At 37.5% G+C, this 16,828-nt stretch overlaps 3 protein-coding genes across 3 annotated transcripts in view; all 3 read left to right on the top strand.

The window, feature by feature from the left end:
• The window catches only part of LOC108098203 (fibronectin type-III domain-containing protein 3A), a 115,392-nt gene that overhangs the window by 47,357 nt on the left and 51,207 nt on the right, over positions 1-16,828 (top strand).
• Positions 10,110-12,889, top strand: LOC108098205. The gene has a single exon (XM_017200945.2). The coding sequence runs from the start codon at positions 11,458-11,460 to the stop codon at positions 12,841-12,843; it is 1,386 nt and encodes a 461-aa protein (XP_017056434.1). The 5' UTR covers positions 10,110-11,457; the 3' UTR covers positions 12,844-12,889.
• LOC108098204 lies at positions 12,958-15,461 on the top strand. The gene has a single exon (XM_017200944.2). It carries the CDS (start codon positions 13,049-13,051, stop codon positions 15,236-15,238), a length of 2,190 nt encoding a protein of 729 aa, XP_017056433.2. The 5' UTR covers positions 12,958-13,048; the 3' UTR covers positions 15,239-15,461.

Raw genomic sequence — 16,828 nt, 5'->3', positions numbered from 1 at the left:
GGGGAAATTGTCGGCTGACGGCGAAAACAATGTTAACGAAAAATAGCATTTAAGGAGAAAGTGCGCATACCAAGAGTCAAAGTTTTACAGTCTAACAATTTGAGCATGATGACGCCGATGATCATGATGGTCATGATGAAGATTGTGGGGAAAAACCAGAAAGAAAGGCCTACAGAGATTCATAGATACTCTACAGGGAAGTTGGGAAATGGTTCGGTTTTATAATTTCCGGAAAGATATTGAAAATGTAATTTTATTCGGGAGCCAAACGAAATTGGCTAAATTCAAATATTTCTTTTTAAAAGCAAAATGCCTACTTTTTATAAAAAATTGTTAATGGTTTAATTGTGACATTTAATTATTGAAAATTAATGTGAACTATGTTAGTATTTGGCTAAATATAATTTAAATTTGAATTCAAAATTTGAGTGTTTTTCACGAATCGCGTATTCCAGAAATATTGTAAAGTTGGGTTTAAAGTCCACTATCAATACGAATTAAGGCAGCAGACGACGACTTACCCCTGCCAAAAGGGGGAAGATAAGGCAGCGGTCGCAAGCGAAGTAGCTGAAGGAGAATGGGGAACACGTTTAAATGAGGTAAAATCCGCCTCGGGCTTAAAAAAAAATGAAGAGAGTGGGGAGGAGTCTGAAAAGGCAAGCTAAAAATATCCCAGTTGCATCTGGTATATACAAAACGAGTACACCTAACCGAATCAAAGGCAGGAATTCCGCGTATTCTGCCAATTGAAGTGACACTGAATAGGCAGTTCAACGACCACCAGTGCTGACTATTAACCAGATACTTCAGTTGAAGACGCAGATACATCGTATTATGAGTGATAGCCAATTGACACTCGACCAGGACTTCTTCTCCGAGAGCCGCAACTTAACTTTAATTAAAACAAGTCGGGCTGGCATAAAGCGAATAAAGCGGAGATGAAGACGGATCTGTAACCGATATCCCAGGGCTGCGGAAAAAACCCGGTCGTCTTATGGTGATTTCTGCAACGCTTTAATTGCCCCACTTTTTACTGCCTAGCACTGACTGCATCTCGGACCTTGAAAAGTGTTCATGCCCTTCCATCGCATGACAGAGCGGCTAAATATATGGATACTCGTAATAAAAAACGAGTTTGGACAAGAAGCGAAGAGCCCAGGAGTGACACTGATTCGTTTTCTTCTGGTTGTCTAGAAAACGTCCTTTTACAGTGTCAGATTGGACAGTTTTTAATTTAAAAACGTGACATTGATGGATTTAAAAATAAACGCAATAGTAAGATTCTCATTTTTAAATAAATTCTTATTTAACAAACGACTATCAAATAAATGGCTTTGCATTTGAATTGACATTGTGGTATTTCTGTACTTTTTGAATTGCCAAGAAGTTATGAAACTTTAATTAAAATAAAAACCAGTAAGGCCTAAGCCTTTGCTTAGGTAAAAGCCAATAAATAAAACTCAAGAACCACAGCTTAAACTTTAAGAAACAACATTTAATATCTAACCGACGAATCGAACTCCTACTATTTTAGTTCTTCAAATAAAACCATTTCCTCACCAGCAAACCCGCAATAAAACAGCCCCAAAACACTTTACGGCTTAGTTGGATGAGACATGAGAAGTCGAAAAACTAGAATAACAATAAGAACGTTCGATGTGTGCTGAAACTTTAAAAACTTCAAATTGCTTGGGGGATAAGAAGGAGTGTAGAACAACCAGCATTCCATCAAAATATGTGGCACAAGACGATTCAACGAACCATCTCCATCTCAATCTCCATCTCAAACTCAACTCAAAGCAAGGCGATAGATGGCTGCAGTTTTGTTCGGTTTGGTTCGGTTTCGGTTAGATTTGAAGCTTATACACTGGAACGAAAAATATGTAGTTCCAGACTTTTGTTTTTGAATTTCAATATTTTTTATTAAATGAAGAAATATAAACAAGTTAAAAGCTACCCAATAACATGTTATTGGATAATTAATCAAAATGTGTACATATCCATATAACCATCTTTATGCAACACTTTTGTTGTATAGCCAAGCAAAATTGAAATTGGAGTCTCTTATCTCCCAGTGTTTGCTGAAGTTGAATTCTTTCTGTGAGCACTTTCATTGCAATATCTCAAACACACAAAAATAGGACAGGCGAGCGACATGAATGCTAGCATTTGCTTTGGATTTTCTTCAACTAAAACTAGCTAGAGGAATGCTGAGGGAAGTGGGTGCCTCTTCTAAATCCAACTAAGCTGCAAACATCAAAAGAAATTTAAATTGAAGTCCCTAAAGTGTATACAATAGAACCATTTTGGCCGTATTTTTATGCATTATGAAGGCAATCAGGACAAAAATGCGATTAAATAAAGAAGCATACTTTTAGGAAAATAAATTATAAGATATTTTGTATTTGTATCCCAAAAAAAATTGAATACCTTATTTCCAAAAAATAAATTAAAAACTAAATTTTGCATGCAATATTAAACTTTTTTAAGAATCTTAAAACCAGTTATTTGCTCTTGAGTTCATTTTTTGTTGCTGCCTGTAAGTCTCTTATACCCCAAACTCTTTAATTGCGGGGTAGAAAAAAGGAAGCCCAACCAAATAGATCTAGAAAAAACGGAAAAGCAGCGATTCGATGTCTCCCCCGAAGGCAAACGCAGCAGTCACAAAAGAATCTTGAACTCGAAATGGGTCCAGTACAGATACAGATGCACTTACAGAGCCAAATGCAGAACCACCCGCTCGGCCACACTGACACTTTAACATCTGGCCAGACTAGTTTCTGCATTGCGTTTTCAAAGCTTCTGTCTCTCCTCTTCTTTTTTTTGCACTCGAAACATTTATGGCCTGATAACAGTCACAGATTCAGCGACAACAACATTCCCAACGTTGACATAGATGCCGTCATTGAATTGGGTTAAGTTTTTTTCTCCTTATTGTGTTTTTTTTTTTGGTTTTCCTGCCTTGGGGCAAACGTTTTTTCTCTTTTTGAGGAGATGAGAGATTGGCTCGGAAAAGGATGCGATTACATTGATTTCCGTTCGGGGGAGTCGAATTTATCCTGACCTTGATCTCTATGGAATTTATTCATTTATACTAATGCTTTTCTCTTTGAATATCATTTCAGGTGAGTGTTTTTTCTTTACATACGTTCAAGATGAGGATCTATGGTAGAGGTTATTTGGCCTTTGACCAATTCATATGGTAATTTTGGATGCATTTTATCATTTATGGGCTGAATGGGTAAGGTGTTATTTGTTAAATAAATATATAGCATTTATAACTTATGTGAAAAGATAATTGTATGACTATATATTCTTATTATTAACTTAAGATTTCTAATATGTTCTTAGTAATGTTATTGTGCATTGATATTACATACCCTTTTTTAAGCCAACAAATGTTACAGTATTCTGAATTGACCACAATAATCCAGGGTATTTTATCTACTGTACTCGTTGGCTATTTCCTTTTTGACCTCTATGCTTATCCCTGGGATTCGTTGCACTACACAATCCTTTTGATAAGATCTACATTTACACAAATTAGCTCAAATTGTTTCAAATGCCACACAGCGAAACAAAAACAAAAAAAAAAGGCAACTGGAAAATCCCGCACACACAGATGCTGCGCCTCAAATTGCAATTCCCATTGCCATTTCTTCTTTTTCTCTGGTTACACGCAGCGACCTCTTCCTCTTTTTGTGTAGTTTTCTCTGGTTAAAGTGGCCAGTTTCGGATTTATTCCACAGATACACTGCGAAATAATAAACATTTTTTTATATTGTGGAGGTTTTGTTCTATAGATTTGTTATTTTCGTCTCAAATGTAAAGAATTGTGTCTGAATCTCTAGAACCCTTTTCTCATTTTAAAATATCAATTGAGATTTTTACCGGTGTACCTCTTGACCACCCGCTTAAATCGCCACCCCTTGTCCTGTTATTCAGAACAAGTTGGAAGTCGCCGCCGCATCGCTAACAAAGCCACTCGACAACTGCAAAAATGTGGCCAGGCGAAGTGTTGATGATGGAGGGGGCTCTCTTCTTTTCCCGGAGGGGGTTTTCTGCTTTTATTGGAGGGCGATTCGGGGGTGGACAGGGGGCGGCAATGCTGTGTTGCAGAAGAGAGAGCGGCAGATTGGCTAACTGGCAATTTGAAGACTCGGGCAAGGCAAGACGACCAGTTGCAGAACTGCTTCTGAAGCTGGATACTGAATGTCGAATGCTGCCTTCTCGCATGACAAGTGGCCCGCAACTAAATCGTTGCACGAGCAACAAGTGCACTAAACAAAATATATGAAGAATAAGTAACAAAGTATTACCAGTACATTAAAAAACCCTTCAAGTACTTTCATTTAATCACAAAAGCCATTTCTATAAACGTTTTCTGTCAGTAAATAATAAATATTTTTATACTTCTCTTAAGTGCTTTGGTCATATTAACAGTGTACCATAACAGCAGCTGTAAAACTAGCTTTGGTAGAAGGACGCAGGCCAAGACCCGACTTCCTTTGGTTCAGTTTTTCCTGCACTGGTTTTCTTTTTTTTCCCCCTCCCAGCTCTGTTGTGCATTTCAATTTATTGCCCCAAAACAACAACATAAGAGTTTTGTGCTAGATGCACCACCCACCCAGAAATCTGTTCCCCCTTAGAACCAACTCTTCTAGTGAAGCGAAATTGTTTTGGGTAAAAATAACATTTGATGCTAGCAATTGAAATTATGCGTATGCCTGCTGCAAAAATATTTCGCATGCAGCGCCATCTGTTGTCGGAGTGACCTGAATTTTGAAGTGTTGTTGTCTTTAGAAAATATTTTTATGGAGTGCTCTTCGTAGTTTGTATGATGTGCATGTTAAGAAATGAAATACAAACTAGGGCACATCTTAAATATAAAAAACGCAAACAAAAAAAAATTTATAATTATTTGTGAGTTGGTTTTAAAAATTTCATTCATCTCTTATTTTTCAAGTAACTATTTTTATGCAACATTAGTAAATAACCCTTCCGTCAGTCCACTATTAATGAGATACAAAATGCACTCAAGTCAAGGGAAGTAAACAATGCAGTCAAAGAAAGACATTGTTCGCCCAGTTTTTATCTATTAGCTGTCAGGGAACAGGTTGCTTTGGCTCGGGACCAAAAATTACCAAATTCCGATACCGATTGATTCAATGGATGCGAAACACGTGAACTTTGAACTGACCTAGCCCACAAAAAGCCGCAGAGAAAACGGTAGAAGTGTGGAGAGAAATCCAGAAAAGGGAAACGGATCGAAAACGGTGGACGAAAAGTGCAACAAGAGGCATGCAACAAGGGAAAGGTAAACACTCCGTTGAACAAATTCAAAGATACAGATACGGTCAAAATAGTAGAACAGCGAAAAAGAAATTGTTGAAAATATAAATATTAATGGATTTATTAAAATATTTTCCAATTGTAAATAACTTGTTAGGCATTGGCATCTTTTACACAGGAATATATTTTTTATTCGTTTTTCTTAAGCAACTAGCTTATAAATCAACCATTATTAATAAATCCTAAAATCCCATGCAAAATAAAAATAAAATAAAACACATAACTTAATTTTTTTAATACTATCTTAAACCGATATGTATGTATGTACATCTCAGATTCGGTTCGGGCCATTTTTTGGCGTGGCATTCGAGAGGGAATAGGCAGCGGGCGGAGATATCGAAAAAAACGGCAATACTATATGTCTATACATATTGATTTACGCAACGATATACAGCTCTTTTTGTGTGAAAGATACAATGCTGCTGAAATATTGAAATCAATTGCAGGTTTTTTTTTTCTGGTTTTTTGAGCGTTTTACTGTTTTTTTTCTTGGTTTTTTGATTAATTGGCAATGGCCAATGCAAATGCTGTTGGCCTTTTGGCTGGAGCAGAGATACAAATACAGATACACAGCCACAGATACATTTACAGTTGCATTGTCAACGTTCCAAAACAGCCCCAGCAGCGTATGGCATACAATTTAAAAATGTATCCAAGAGATACATTACACATTACGGCCATGGCTTGCCAAGTCTTGACTTGGAAATTCCCTTCACTGCATTCTTTCCCACACCAGAGCCAGACAAAAGAGCAGCGATACGTACAAACATATATACACATACATATATATATGTATATATGTATGGAGAGGTGGGTTTCGGGGGGCTATATAGATACATTTTGGGCCTTTGGTCTTTGCTAGTTTTGGTTAGTTGACTGCAGGGCTTAGCAGGCACACCGCTTCCTCGGCCTCCGTATCTCTATCTTGTTCTCAGACTGAGACTGAGACTGAGTCGTCGCCGTAGTCATTCGCATTGTCGTAAATTTTATTAGAGTGTAGTGTAGCATCGTCATCATCATCATCGCGATAATGATGATGCGAACTAACACAATTCTTACTTAGTTTGTGTTTTAGCTTATGGCTTTTGTGTTTTACTCTCTTTAAAAAAAAAAAAAAAAACGAAAAACAAAAACAAAAATAATAAAAATAGAATAAAAAAACCCAACAAAATATTAAAAAAAAGAATACATGCAACCATAAAACGTTTCGCATTTCAAAGGCCACACATTATTATTATTTTCTGCTATTACTTTGGGGCACTTCTCAAAAGTTTTCAATTTATTTTTTGTGTGGAAAAACGATACTCCTCTGACTCTGACTCGCTGCTCTGAGTTATTGCCTTAACATAAATGCTTGGGCTCGAAGTCTCCAATTACTTCGGCATTCGCTTTGTCAAAGTTCAAAATGTTATCATTCAAATGAAGAAAATCTCGTTTATTGGCTTTAGTCTTGGGTCCCCTTCGAGGTTATCAATAAACAATTATGCTGCGGCAGAGTTTTTCGGTACGAGAGCTCAAATTTGAACAATGTTGTTGTTGGTCCATCCAAAGGTTATTTTGGTTCACGGAATTTAGATTATTTTTGTTAATTCAAGGAAAATAAATTTTGTTTATTAATCAATTATTTGATATTTAAAATATTTTGAGAATTCGTTAAAGTGAAGTGTAAAAAATCCAACATATCAAATCACAAATAGTAGCTCTTGGGATTCCCCCACAGTTAGAACACTAGCTGCAATCCGATTTTATTTTTATTCACCAAAAATGCAAATTCCGCACTAAAATTCTGGGAAAAAGAAATACAAAGCAGCGGCTATAGAACTTTTCAAATTTCGGGGCAACATAATGCAATTAATAATACTTGCCCAGCGAAAACTAGTTGATGAAATCAATTTTAAAATGGGAGAAACTTGGGGAAATACGCCAAAACCGGGAAATCACAAAATATCGCCAACTGAAATAGCTTTCAAGATGTTTATTCAAAGAGCGGCGCTCTTAAGCTGGTGTCTTTTGTAAAACTCTCTTCTTTTTTTTAATGCACTGACAGGAATGCCGGTTTTTGGGCGAGAATGTATGCGACCAATTTGTATCTGTGTGGGTTACTACGTTGCGGTGACGGTCGTTCGTTCGCTTTTGTATCTCTCAGATAAATCGCTCTTACCCGCCAGTGTGTAGTAAATATTTCGCTCAGCTGTGCTGCGGGTCTATCCGTTGTTTTTTTGTTTTTGTTATACTCGCACAACAACAAATGACATATGCGGGGCCCTGAGCGAGAAGTATCTTCCAGTACCGCCTTCCAGTTTTGAGATACTTTTCGGGTTCCAATGAGAACGGACTTCGGGCTTCGCACGACTCGTGCGCCGATTCGTATCGGCTGCTGCTGCCAGTCCGATATTAACTCTCAAACTGTACGGTTTGGCAGCGCAGCTGAGAAGCGGAAAACTGAAGAGGAAAAGCGTCGAAGAGGGGATCGAGGAAGGGCAGCGCGTCGTGTGTTTTCATGCTCCTTCTGCAATAAACATTTGTTGTTCTACAAGTTTAAACAATTAAAAGTGAGTGTGTTATGAGTGCGAAAAAATCGAGAAAGCTACAAAATACATATTGAAAATACAACAGATTTTTGAAAATTATGCAAACCAACTTAATAACTAAAAGTGATATAGCTTGGAAATCAAAAAATGTAAACCAAAAACATGATCACAACTAAATTTAGTTCAAAAACTATAAACTGTTATTAAAACTTTTTGGTGTTATTTGGGTTTACATCCTGTTCATATATGAAAGAAATATACTATATAATAATAAAAACCATAACAATCGCCGTAATCATAAATAATAACAATAATTTCGTGTGACGTTTTAGTTAATATTCGAAAAAAAGACCAAATGAAAAAGAAAAATAAACAACATACAAAGGCCAACCACTTTTTTCAATTGTAATTTCCGGTGTAGCGGAATTTCACTGTGCATTGTGTGGGACTGTGTGGCTGAGCTGGTGTGGGAGAGAGAATCAAGAAGGAAAAGAAAGAAAATCAGAAAAAAACATAAACAGCCCAGAACAACGTTTTCGTGTGTGTGTGTGTGTGCGTGTAAATAAGAAGACTGAACCCTATAAAAAAACAGTCCTAAGAAAAGTGCAAAATTGGCCTTTGCTTTATTGAATTTATAGCCGACTTTGTCTCTTTTGGCCCACATTGAGGTTACATAAAGATCCGCAAAAACTAAACACATACCACCAACTCGTTTTGGCGTCATAAAAAAAGTTCTAAGTGTGATCGTCAAACAAATTTGTTCCTTTTTATTTTCAGTTCATGGTTTGTCTGATAGTTTTATTAAAACAACTATCAATATAATTAAAAACACTACAATGCGCTTAAGTAATATTTTTAATCGTTTATAATATAATATAACAAAGGTATTGCATGTTCTAGAGAACTGCTTTACTTAATAGTTAACTGGAATTGGAACTTAGCTAAGCTTATAACGTAAGCTTATTCTCAGAAAAGTTTAAATATTCACTTTTAGTTTTATGCAAACCAATTTGCAGCGATGTTTGAACATCCATTTTTAGTTTTGTTAAATCCACTTAAAACCAATTACCGAAATATTTTTATCAATGAACTGTAAAAGACTTTAATTGCATTTTCAAAGTTTGTCTTTACGAGTTATGACTCCAAACTGACCTAGCCTAATCTCACTTGACTGCAGTCAAATATTTATCTGCACCTTCACAAATCTTGCGGATACTTTGACTAAGCCGCCCATCAATTGGCAAGGAAAACTTTCTAGCATCCGGAAACTTCAAGGCCGCAAAACTTAATTTGTACATTAACTAAGCCCGAAAAATTAAGTGCAAAAAAAATCAAAGGTAGGCCCAACTTGGAGTTTTCCACCCCGCATGGAAATTTTTGCTAGAATTTATCGTTTACTTATCGCATACTTTTGCACGGAGGCGGGGGAGAAGCGATAAGTTTCTAGAATTTATAGAGTCGAAAGCTTTCTATCGATAGATAAATATGGCGAGTGAAAAACAGATACAAGTACTTGTAGATACAAAGAAACAGCCACAGGCAAACAGCAGTTCCAACGGGCATAATAAACAATTAAAAATTATTTACTTGCTGCTATCGAATTATAAACAAGTGATTCTCGTGTAACCTCAATTTGGGTCTGGAATAGAAAACACATTTCTAATGCATCATTCTACTTTTCAGAGTGTGGGCTAAAGTGCAATACAAAATCGAACACTAAAGCATTCCAATTAAACTAACAATCAAAGTGCAATACAAATAAATCCAGCTGAAAATCAACAAGAATATTTACTGAAGTTGTGTTCATAAATAGATTTGTCCAAGCAACGCAAAACAAGCCAATAAAAACAAATCTAATTAACTATTTTTTCAGCAAACCATTTAATACACATAATAAATACGAATTAACTTAATAAGTATTTAAAATAACAATACAATTTTTGTGCAATTTAAAAATAAAATAATAATAATCAAAAACAAAAATTAGAAACCTTCTAAAGGTTGTCAAGTTTTTGCTAAAAACTTTTACTCTAAATTAAAAAATAAAACAAACACTTCACAAACTTCAACTAGCTAATTGTTATAAAAATATTAATTAAATCGACAGTAAAATAATAATATTTTTTTTATAAAATTACAAAAAGAATATTTAATCGACCTTAAATGAAGTTTTTTGGGACGGATTAAGTTTGAAATACTAGCTGCAGATCTTTTAAGATTGTAAGTATGCCTAAAAAAACCTAAAAAATAAACATTTATTAAATCCAAAAACGTTATATGTATCTTTGCTTCACTTGGGTTGTGTTACTCACAATACTATTATAGATTCTCTTAGATATTTTAATACAAGTTGAATGAATGACTCATTGAATGAAATAACAATTGTAAGGCTAATCAGGTTAATTTTAATAAGTGGGTCAACGAAATTCACTTACTTTTCAAGAACACTTAGTTTGTTTTTTAGAACAAATAAATGTTTACGTTTTCATTGTGAATGATTCTCTGATGGTTTTTCACAAAGTAGGCTTACTATACAAAAAAATCCCCATCAAATAAGTTTAACTTAATTGCCCAAACATTCCCAAATGGCACGCTCAGATTTAAAATGATGTCGTTATTTTAGCTGTTGAGGCTTACGTGTAACTTTTTATCTGCGCTTAGATTTTTGACATACAAATTTATTATTTATGCTCATGATAACAGCAAAGAACATGCAATTTTGTAATTATTAATTTTACGGTCTGTTTGAGTTTACCCACTATACGTGTGAATTTGAGGAGTTTGTTTTGCGAAAAAAAACAACACTGAAAAGAGTTACCTGCACAAGTGCAGCGCATAACTGTTGATCATTTCCGCTCAGTTTTGCCCAAAAAAACTGGCCAACTGTGTCGGAGGTCGGTGAACTTTTTTAGCGTTCCAAGTTGCGTGTTTATTTAGGCCCAAAAATCCCACCGTCGCTTTATTGCTGCTATTGACTTTCAACCCATTCCGCTTCTCAGTCTTCATCTCTTTTATCTGCTTGGCCCACACACACTTGTCCATCAGCGTTCTGGGCCTAATTTCCTTTTCGGGTTTGGGTGTGTTCGCCAGTTCAAAAAAAAATAATAAATGTATGAGAAGAGAAGGAAAAGAAATTAACATAATCAAATTTACCTTTTTACGCTGCGAACACGTTTCGTGGGCCAAATAAAAAAAGTGAAGACCATTATTTAATTTTCGTGTCAGTCGGCGCAATGCTCCAACAAATATTGAGGTTCTGACAAAAAGAAGGTTTTTACACCTGCCAATCAGCTTAAAACTTTTTTATAAGTTTTTGAAGATTTTCTTGTAGACTAGATTACAAAATCAATTGATTTAATCCCACCACCAACTTGTAGATATTCGATGAAAATTTTGGGATTATTCGTTGGCTGGCTTTTATTTATTTGCCAATTTTTTTTCTTAAAAAAGAAATTGGATTAGTCAAAATTACTGTTCCTATTGACCACAATGTCCTCGTGGTCCAAACTTTCTATTCGGTTTAGTGGTATTCAAATTCGATCTCCCTATCCAAATTTAAAGTATCCACGAAAAGATGATCAGATATAATATATGTTCCGGCTTAACAGCACTGTGTCCCAAAAGACCGAAAATAGATTTCAAACGCCATCGAGATTGTTTTAGACTTGGCTGTCTATCCCAGGAGCATCATCTTTGGCGACAGAGGAACAAAGTGGAAATACAGCATTTGGCTAAACTAATTGGATACTGTCCGGAGGAAATCGATGGCTTCCTTTTCAAACTCAGCCTGCAGAAGTACAGCAGTCTTTTGAACCCCAAGGGTTTTGGATGGAACGCCTGCAATGTGCCACTTTGTAATCCGTATGTCTGTGACCGGTACATGGGCATATTCGATCACCGTGGCAACTTGAGGAGTCCCATCGATCCAAGGAGTCTTGATACGTTACTGCCGTTACTGATGAATTCTTTATATGGTGATTCGCCTGAATGCCAAAAGGTTTCGTCAATCTGCGAGACATATCCTTTTGGCTATCAGGCAAAAAGCCAATCAAATTTGAATACTGAAAAAGTTAAAAGCCCAGAGAAAGTAATTAGTCCAGCTCCGGAACCTAGTGAATACAATTTTCCGGGATTTTTATCTCATAACGTTGATGATTGGGTTCCAAAGAAAATAGAAAGAAATGAATTCTATTCGGTGATTAAGCCCGAGACAATATTGGAATCAGAATCTGATGAGAGCTTGCCAAAAAAGAGGAAGAAAAGAAAAGCCTTTGGACGACAATCGGTTTTCCTCAACGATGCCCTTGCTCTAGCTTATGCCAAACCAAGTGATGATGTAAAAGATATACTAAAAACTCTGACCCGACATCCTAGAAAGGTTAGCTATGTGGGTCCCGTAGGAAATCTTAGAACAGAACGTCTTCGTATTTTATTGAGGGATCTAATTGAAGGAAAGGGAACCTCGATTACGAAAGATGAGTTAAGGAGATCCCTGAAAAAAATCGATCTTGAAAGGAAAAATAATGCAAAAGCCGATTATCTACGTGAGATGACCACCGCCAAAGAGATTTCAAAGCTGTACAATGCAATTGTGCAGATAGCTTCAGAGCGACCAATACCGCCCGTTCTCGGAGAAGTTCGAGAAAATTATCCAAAGGTTCCAGTCGCTTCCAAGCAACGAAAGTACAATGGCGATCAAGACCCTATGCTCTTTTATGCGCCCTCCGATCCTAACAAATCTTGGACATTGGAGCGACGACGTCCTAAACAAACCCGTCTCAATCAAAATTTTGAGTTCACATCGTCAAAGATTAAGCGCTATAGACGCTCTACCTTGAGGAAACAAATCGCGGATGTTGAAAAGCGGTACTCAATTCACTCGACATTCAGTGAATCAAGTAAATCCAAAAATCGTGCTTCAATGCAACCATTGTATGGACGTTCTGTCACTTACACATAAAAAATTATATACTTAAAAGAAAGAAATAAATTAACTCGTCTTCCTATTGGTTTTGAATTTGTTTTTTTATAATCGATAATCGTAGCATGCTTGAAGTTTTTTGTTGTTAAACAAGTGTCAGTCAACTATTGCCTGAATTAGGCAACATCAAAATTTTGTGTATAAGAACACCGCATTTTCGGAAATCCAAGACGGTCAGGCCAAAATGAATAACTGCTGTTGCCGATCGCACAGCGATCGCACGGATCCTTTGGCATGTATTCAGGGGATTCCCCGCCTTCATCGGGTCCAAAGTTGCAGGCCATATTTGGAGGGACGCAAGGCGATGAGCTGTTGCGTATCGAGGGAAAGGCGATGGGGTCAGAGGAACCTGGGAATGATCCAATTGCTGGCCAAGATGGTGGATAAGTCGGCCAGCACGGTCTGTCAGTTTCTGCATCAACTGACCCTGCAGCTCTTTGCCAAGATCCTCTACCCTTTGATGATGGGTTGGAATACGCTGAAGATACCATTCGTTCTGCCCGATACCTGTGAGCTTTACTACGGAATCTTCGACGAGTGCGGCAACTTGAGGAAGCCCATACCCACAAGGACACTTCTCATCCTGATAACCATGATGCAGTACTTTCTGAACTTACCCAAACGGGGTTGCAAGAGGTCTGAACAATGTCCAGGGTGCAAAAGTGCGGCAAGTGTGCTTAGCAGCATTCACAATCCTGGTTATTGTGGCAAGGATGCAATGACACCGTTTTCGATGAGCAAACCCACCGCAAAAGTCTCTTCGCCGGGAAGTGAAGTGAGGGCAGGGCTCAGGCGATTGGGTTACGAAAGACCTGGCGATCTAGAGATGTATCCCTCGGATGAGTCCATTCCGTATGGCTATGCACCCAATCGGTGTCATTGCCAGGCCGGCAATCGCGAGCTTTATAGGGCCCAAAGATCTAAGGGAATTAAAAATCCATACGCCGATTTACCAGAGCACTTGAGACCTTTGGCCTGTGAACACGAGCTGCGAAGTTCCCTGTTGGCTTCCGATTTCAATCCGAGGTGTCCAGCGAAACACCTTTCGCCAGAAGTTGCTCAACTCATGCAAATTGCTAGCATTTCGAACCTTTATGCTGCAGTCGTGCAAAATCAACACTCCAGAATGTTATTTGCAGAAGGAAGACCGCCGATACCAAAGGTAATACCCTGTACTGAGAACAGTCGCAGATTCTCTGGTGGTTTCATGATGCCCGAACCCTATTTCAACGGAATGCCTTGGAGTTGGCTTCACAGGGATCCTCAGAAAATGGTTCGACTTCCAAGTGGAGGTCTACCTCCTGAAATTCCCCGATATAGAAGTTTACCCATGGATGAAGAGTACCACAGTTTCAAAAGTTCATATGAAAACTCCAGCAGTTTATTGCCTTATAAAAGAGCACAAGACAGATTCTTACCCGCTATTAGGGAAACAAAAATGCTGGACTATGAAAAACCTCTAAATTCGGTTGATAATGAAAAGAAAAGAGAGTGGGAGGACATCTTATTAAAGAAAGTTAATGAAGCTAGGAGAACTCAAACCCCCTTAGATTACTGGAAGGAGATGATGAAGAGAAATTTGTCAAGAAGAACATTCGATCATGGCGAAAACGATTCTTTGAGTTTACGCCGTATAACAACCCCTATGACAGAAAAGAAAAGCATCATCTTCCTAAGATCAGCAAAGCAAATTAAAAGCACAGTTTTGGAAAACAGAAAAGAAAAGACTGAACAGTTACCTTCAATCATTAAAACGTATCGCAAGCATAATGATTGGAATGATATATCGCCCAAGAACAGAACAAATCCTCAAATAATTGTACAAGAAAACAGTGATCCGAAGGATTTATTCAATCGTCAAATCGGAAACAAATCTGCAGTTAAAATAGCTAAGACTGAAAATGTTAAACAGGATTATCTTGATCCCGAGCATTACAGAAGAGAAGTCGCTAGGGAGCATTCCAGAAAACGACGTTATGAAAGGAAAGTTGCCGGAGAAAGTGTTTTACTAATAAGACCTGTAGAAAACCTTCAGCCTGAAGGTGGGGATCAAATACCCAAGCATCAAAGTGAGCCTCATAAAAAAGAGCCTCGATTTGTAAAGCTATCAAATCGTAATGAAGGTAAAAAATGCTATAGTCATTCGGAATTGAAGTCGCCAAAAACAATTATCAAAAAAATGAGCTCTCATTCAGTTTCCTTTAAAGATAGATCTGACTTTTTAAGGAGATTCAAACATTCGGGAATAAAGTCGCCAAAAATAATTACCAAAAAACTGAGCTCTCATTCAGTTTTCTTTAAGTTAAAATCTGAATTTTTAAACAGATTTAAAATGCCCTCTCCCAAAGAAAAGGTGCAAGCCGAAGACTTCTAAAGAAAATTGAATACCGTTTTTGAGAGGAACTGCAGGTCCGTAATACGCTAACGAAAAAAGCCATCAAGTTCTGTGTTATAACATTTAGTTAGTCTTTATAGTGAATTGCGATTTTTGAATTCGACTTATTCAAGCTGAAATCAATATGAGCATCAAAGTGAATTATTGTATTCTCACTACACATGTGTAAATAAATCAAAGGCCTGACCGCCTATTAAATTTACGTTTGCAGAGTTTACTTGTTGGGCTAGAAAATTTTCCAACTCATCCAATTTTTGTGAAAATGGGCATCCACCTACGCTGATTGAAAGCCGCAACATTGCAGCACAGTTGCGGTAACATTGGCTGTGCTGTTCCGCATTTCATTTGGGCCTACACTGCCGGATACCACGACGATGTTGATGCGGCTGATGCTGCGGCACTCCGCTTAAAAGCTTTTCCTCTTAAACCTTTATACTGGCCAGAGTTTATACTACGTTCCCAGCGGTTGGGAGTTGGCTTAAATTTCCCTTTTCAGTCAGTTTTGAATATTTTTGTGTTTTTCTAAGGCTGGATTTTGGCTCATTTTGACGCGTTCAGTGTACGTTGGGGACTCATAATGTGTCCCTCCCCCGAAAACCCATCTACTTGTGTGCTGAAGAGCTGGGGGCTATAAGCCAAAGGGCAAACGTTTTGTGGCGAACGCAATTTTGCCGCTAAAGCCGACGAGCGTATTGGTAACAAGTGCCTCTCACTTCGTTGGCCCCTGGGTAGGCCCTTCAACTTTGTTGGCTGAGCGGGCTGGCTTGAAGACAAAACAGATTAGATATTCATAAGAGTTTTAAGTAACGGAGCTCCTCAAAATGGACGACAGCTTTGAATATGAAATTAGTAGCTGGGAAATGGTTTACATCTACAGAAGAGAAGGAAATAGTTCACTTTGATTTAACAAATAATATTAAGACTATAATTTTCATTTATGTTAAACTACTAGTACAAACCAGTCTGAGTACCAAAATTGTACATTATGACAGCCATAAAGACCGAGTTACTTGAGGTTACACTACCATAATTTTCCCCCAATACCGAAGGATGCTCATTCCCTGTCCGAATATCCTTCTCCCTCTGGATTCCTTCTTTGCTCGCACTGTCGCCAGAGTGCTTATCAGTCTGATGTGACTGTGATGATAATAATTCAGAGTCAAATATCTCGCGACGTCTAGTGGCCAAGTCATGATTTATGGCATTCCATTCGAGACTTAAACAATACGATAATTATTTATTAGAGTGAAGCCCCGTTCTGCAATCCCACTAGTACTTTGTGAGCACTGCAAACATACAAATATGTGTATATAAATAATAAGTTTTTGTTTGGCTGCAATGATTCTGCCCAGTTTGCTGGAACCCCGGGCCCCTCATGCGGCAATTTATAATGTTGAGTGCCAAGCAGTTAGAAGAGATCCTCCGTACATATACGTTTGTACATTTCTCTATAAATGCTACCATACTATAATATATATATGTACATATATCGGGAGTACGGAGAGTAGACAGACAAGAGTCGCCCTGACAAAACCAGTTGGAAATGGCCTGGCAAACGGAATTTATTGC

Source organism: Drosophila ficusphila, unplaced genomic scaffold (assembly GCF_018152265.1).
Source record: "Drosophila ficusphila isolate 14025-0441.05 unplaced genomic scaffold, ASM1815226v1 contig_436, whole genome shotgun sequence".
NCBI classification, from domain to species: Eukaryota; Metazoa; Arthropoda; class Insecta; order Diptera; family Drosophilidae; genus Drosophila; species Drosophila ficusphila.
This window is presented reverse-complemented; position numbering and strand designations above follow the sequence as displayed.

Coding starts and splice junctions, on each gene's coding strand:
- LOC108098205 (XM_017200945.2), top strand. CDS start 11,458: ATGATCAGATATAATATATGTTCCGGCTTAACAGCACTGTGTCCCAAA.
- LOC108098204 (XM_017200944.2), top strand. CDS start 13,049: ATGAATAACTGCTGTTGCCGATCGCACAGCGATCGCACGGATCCTTTG.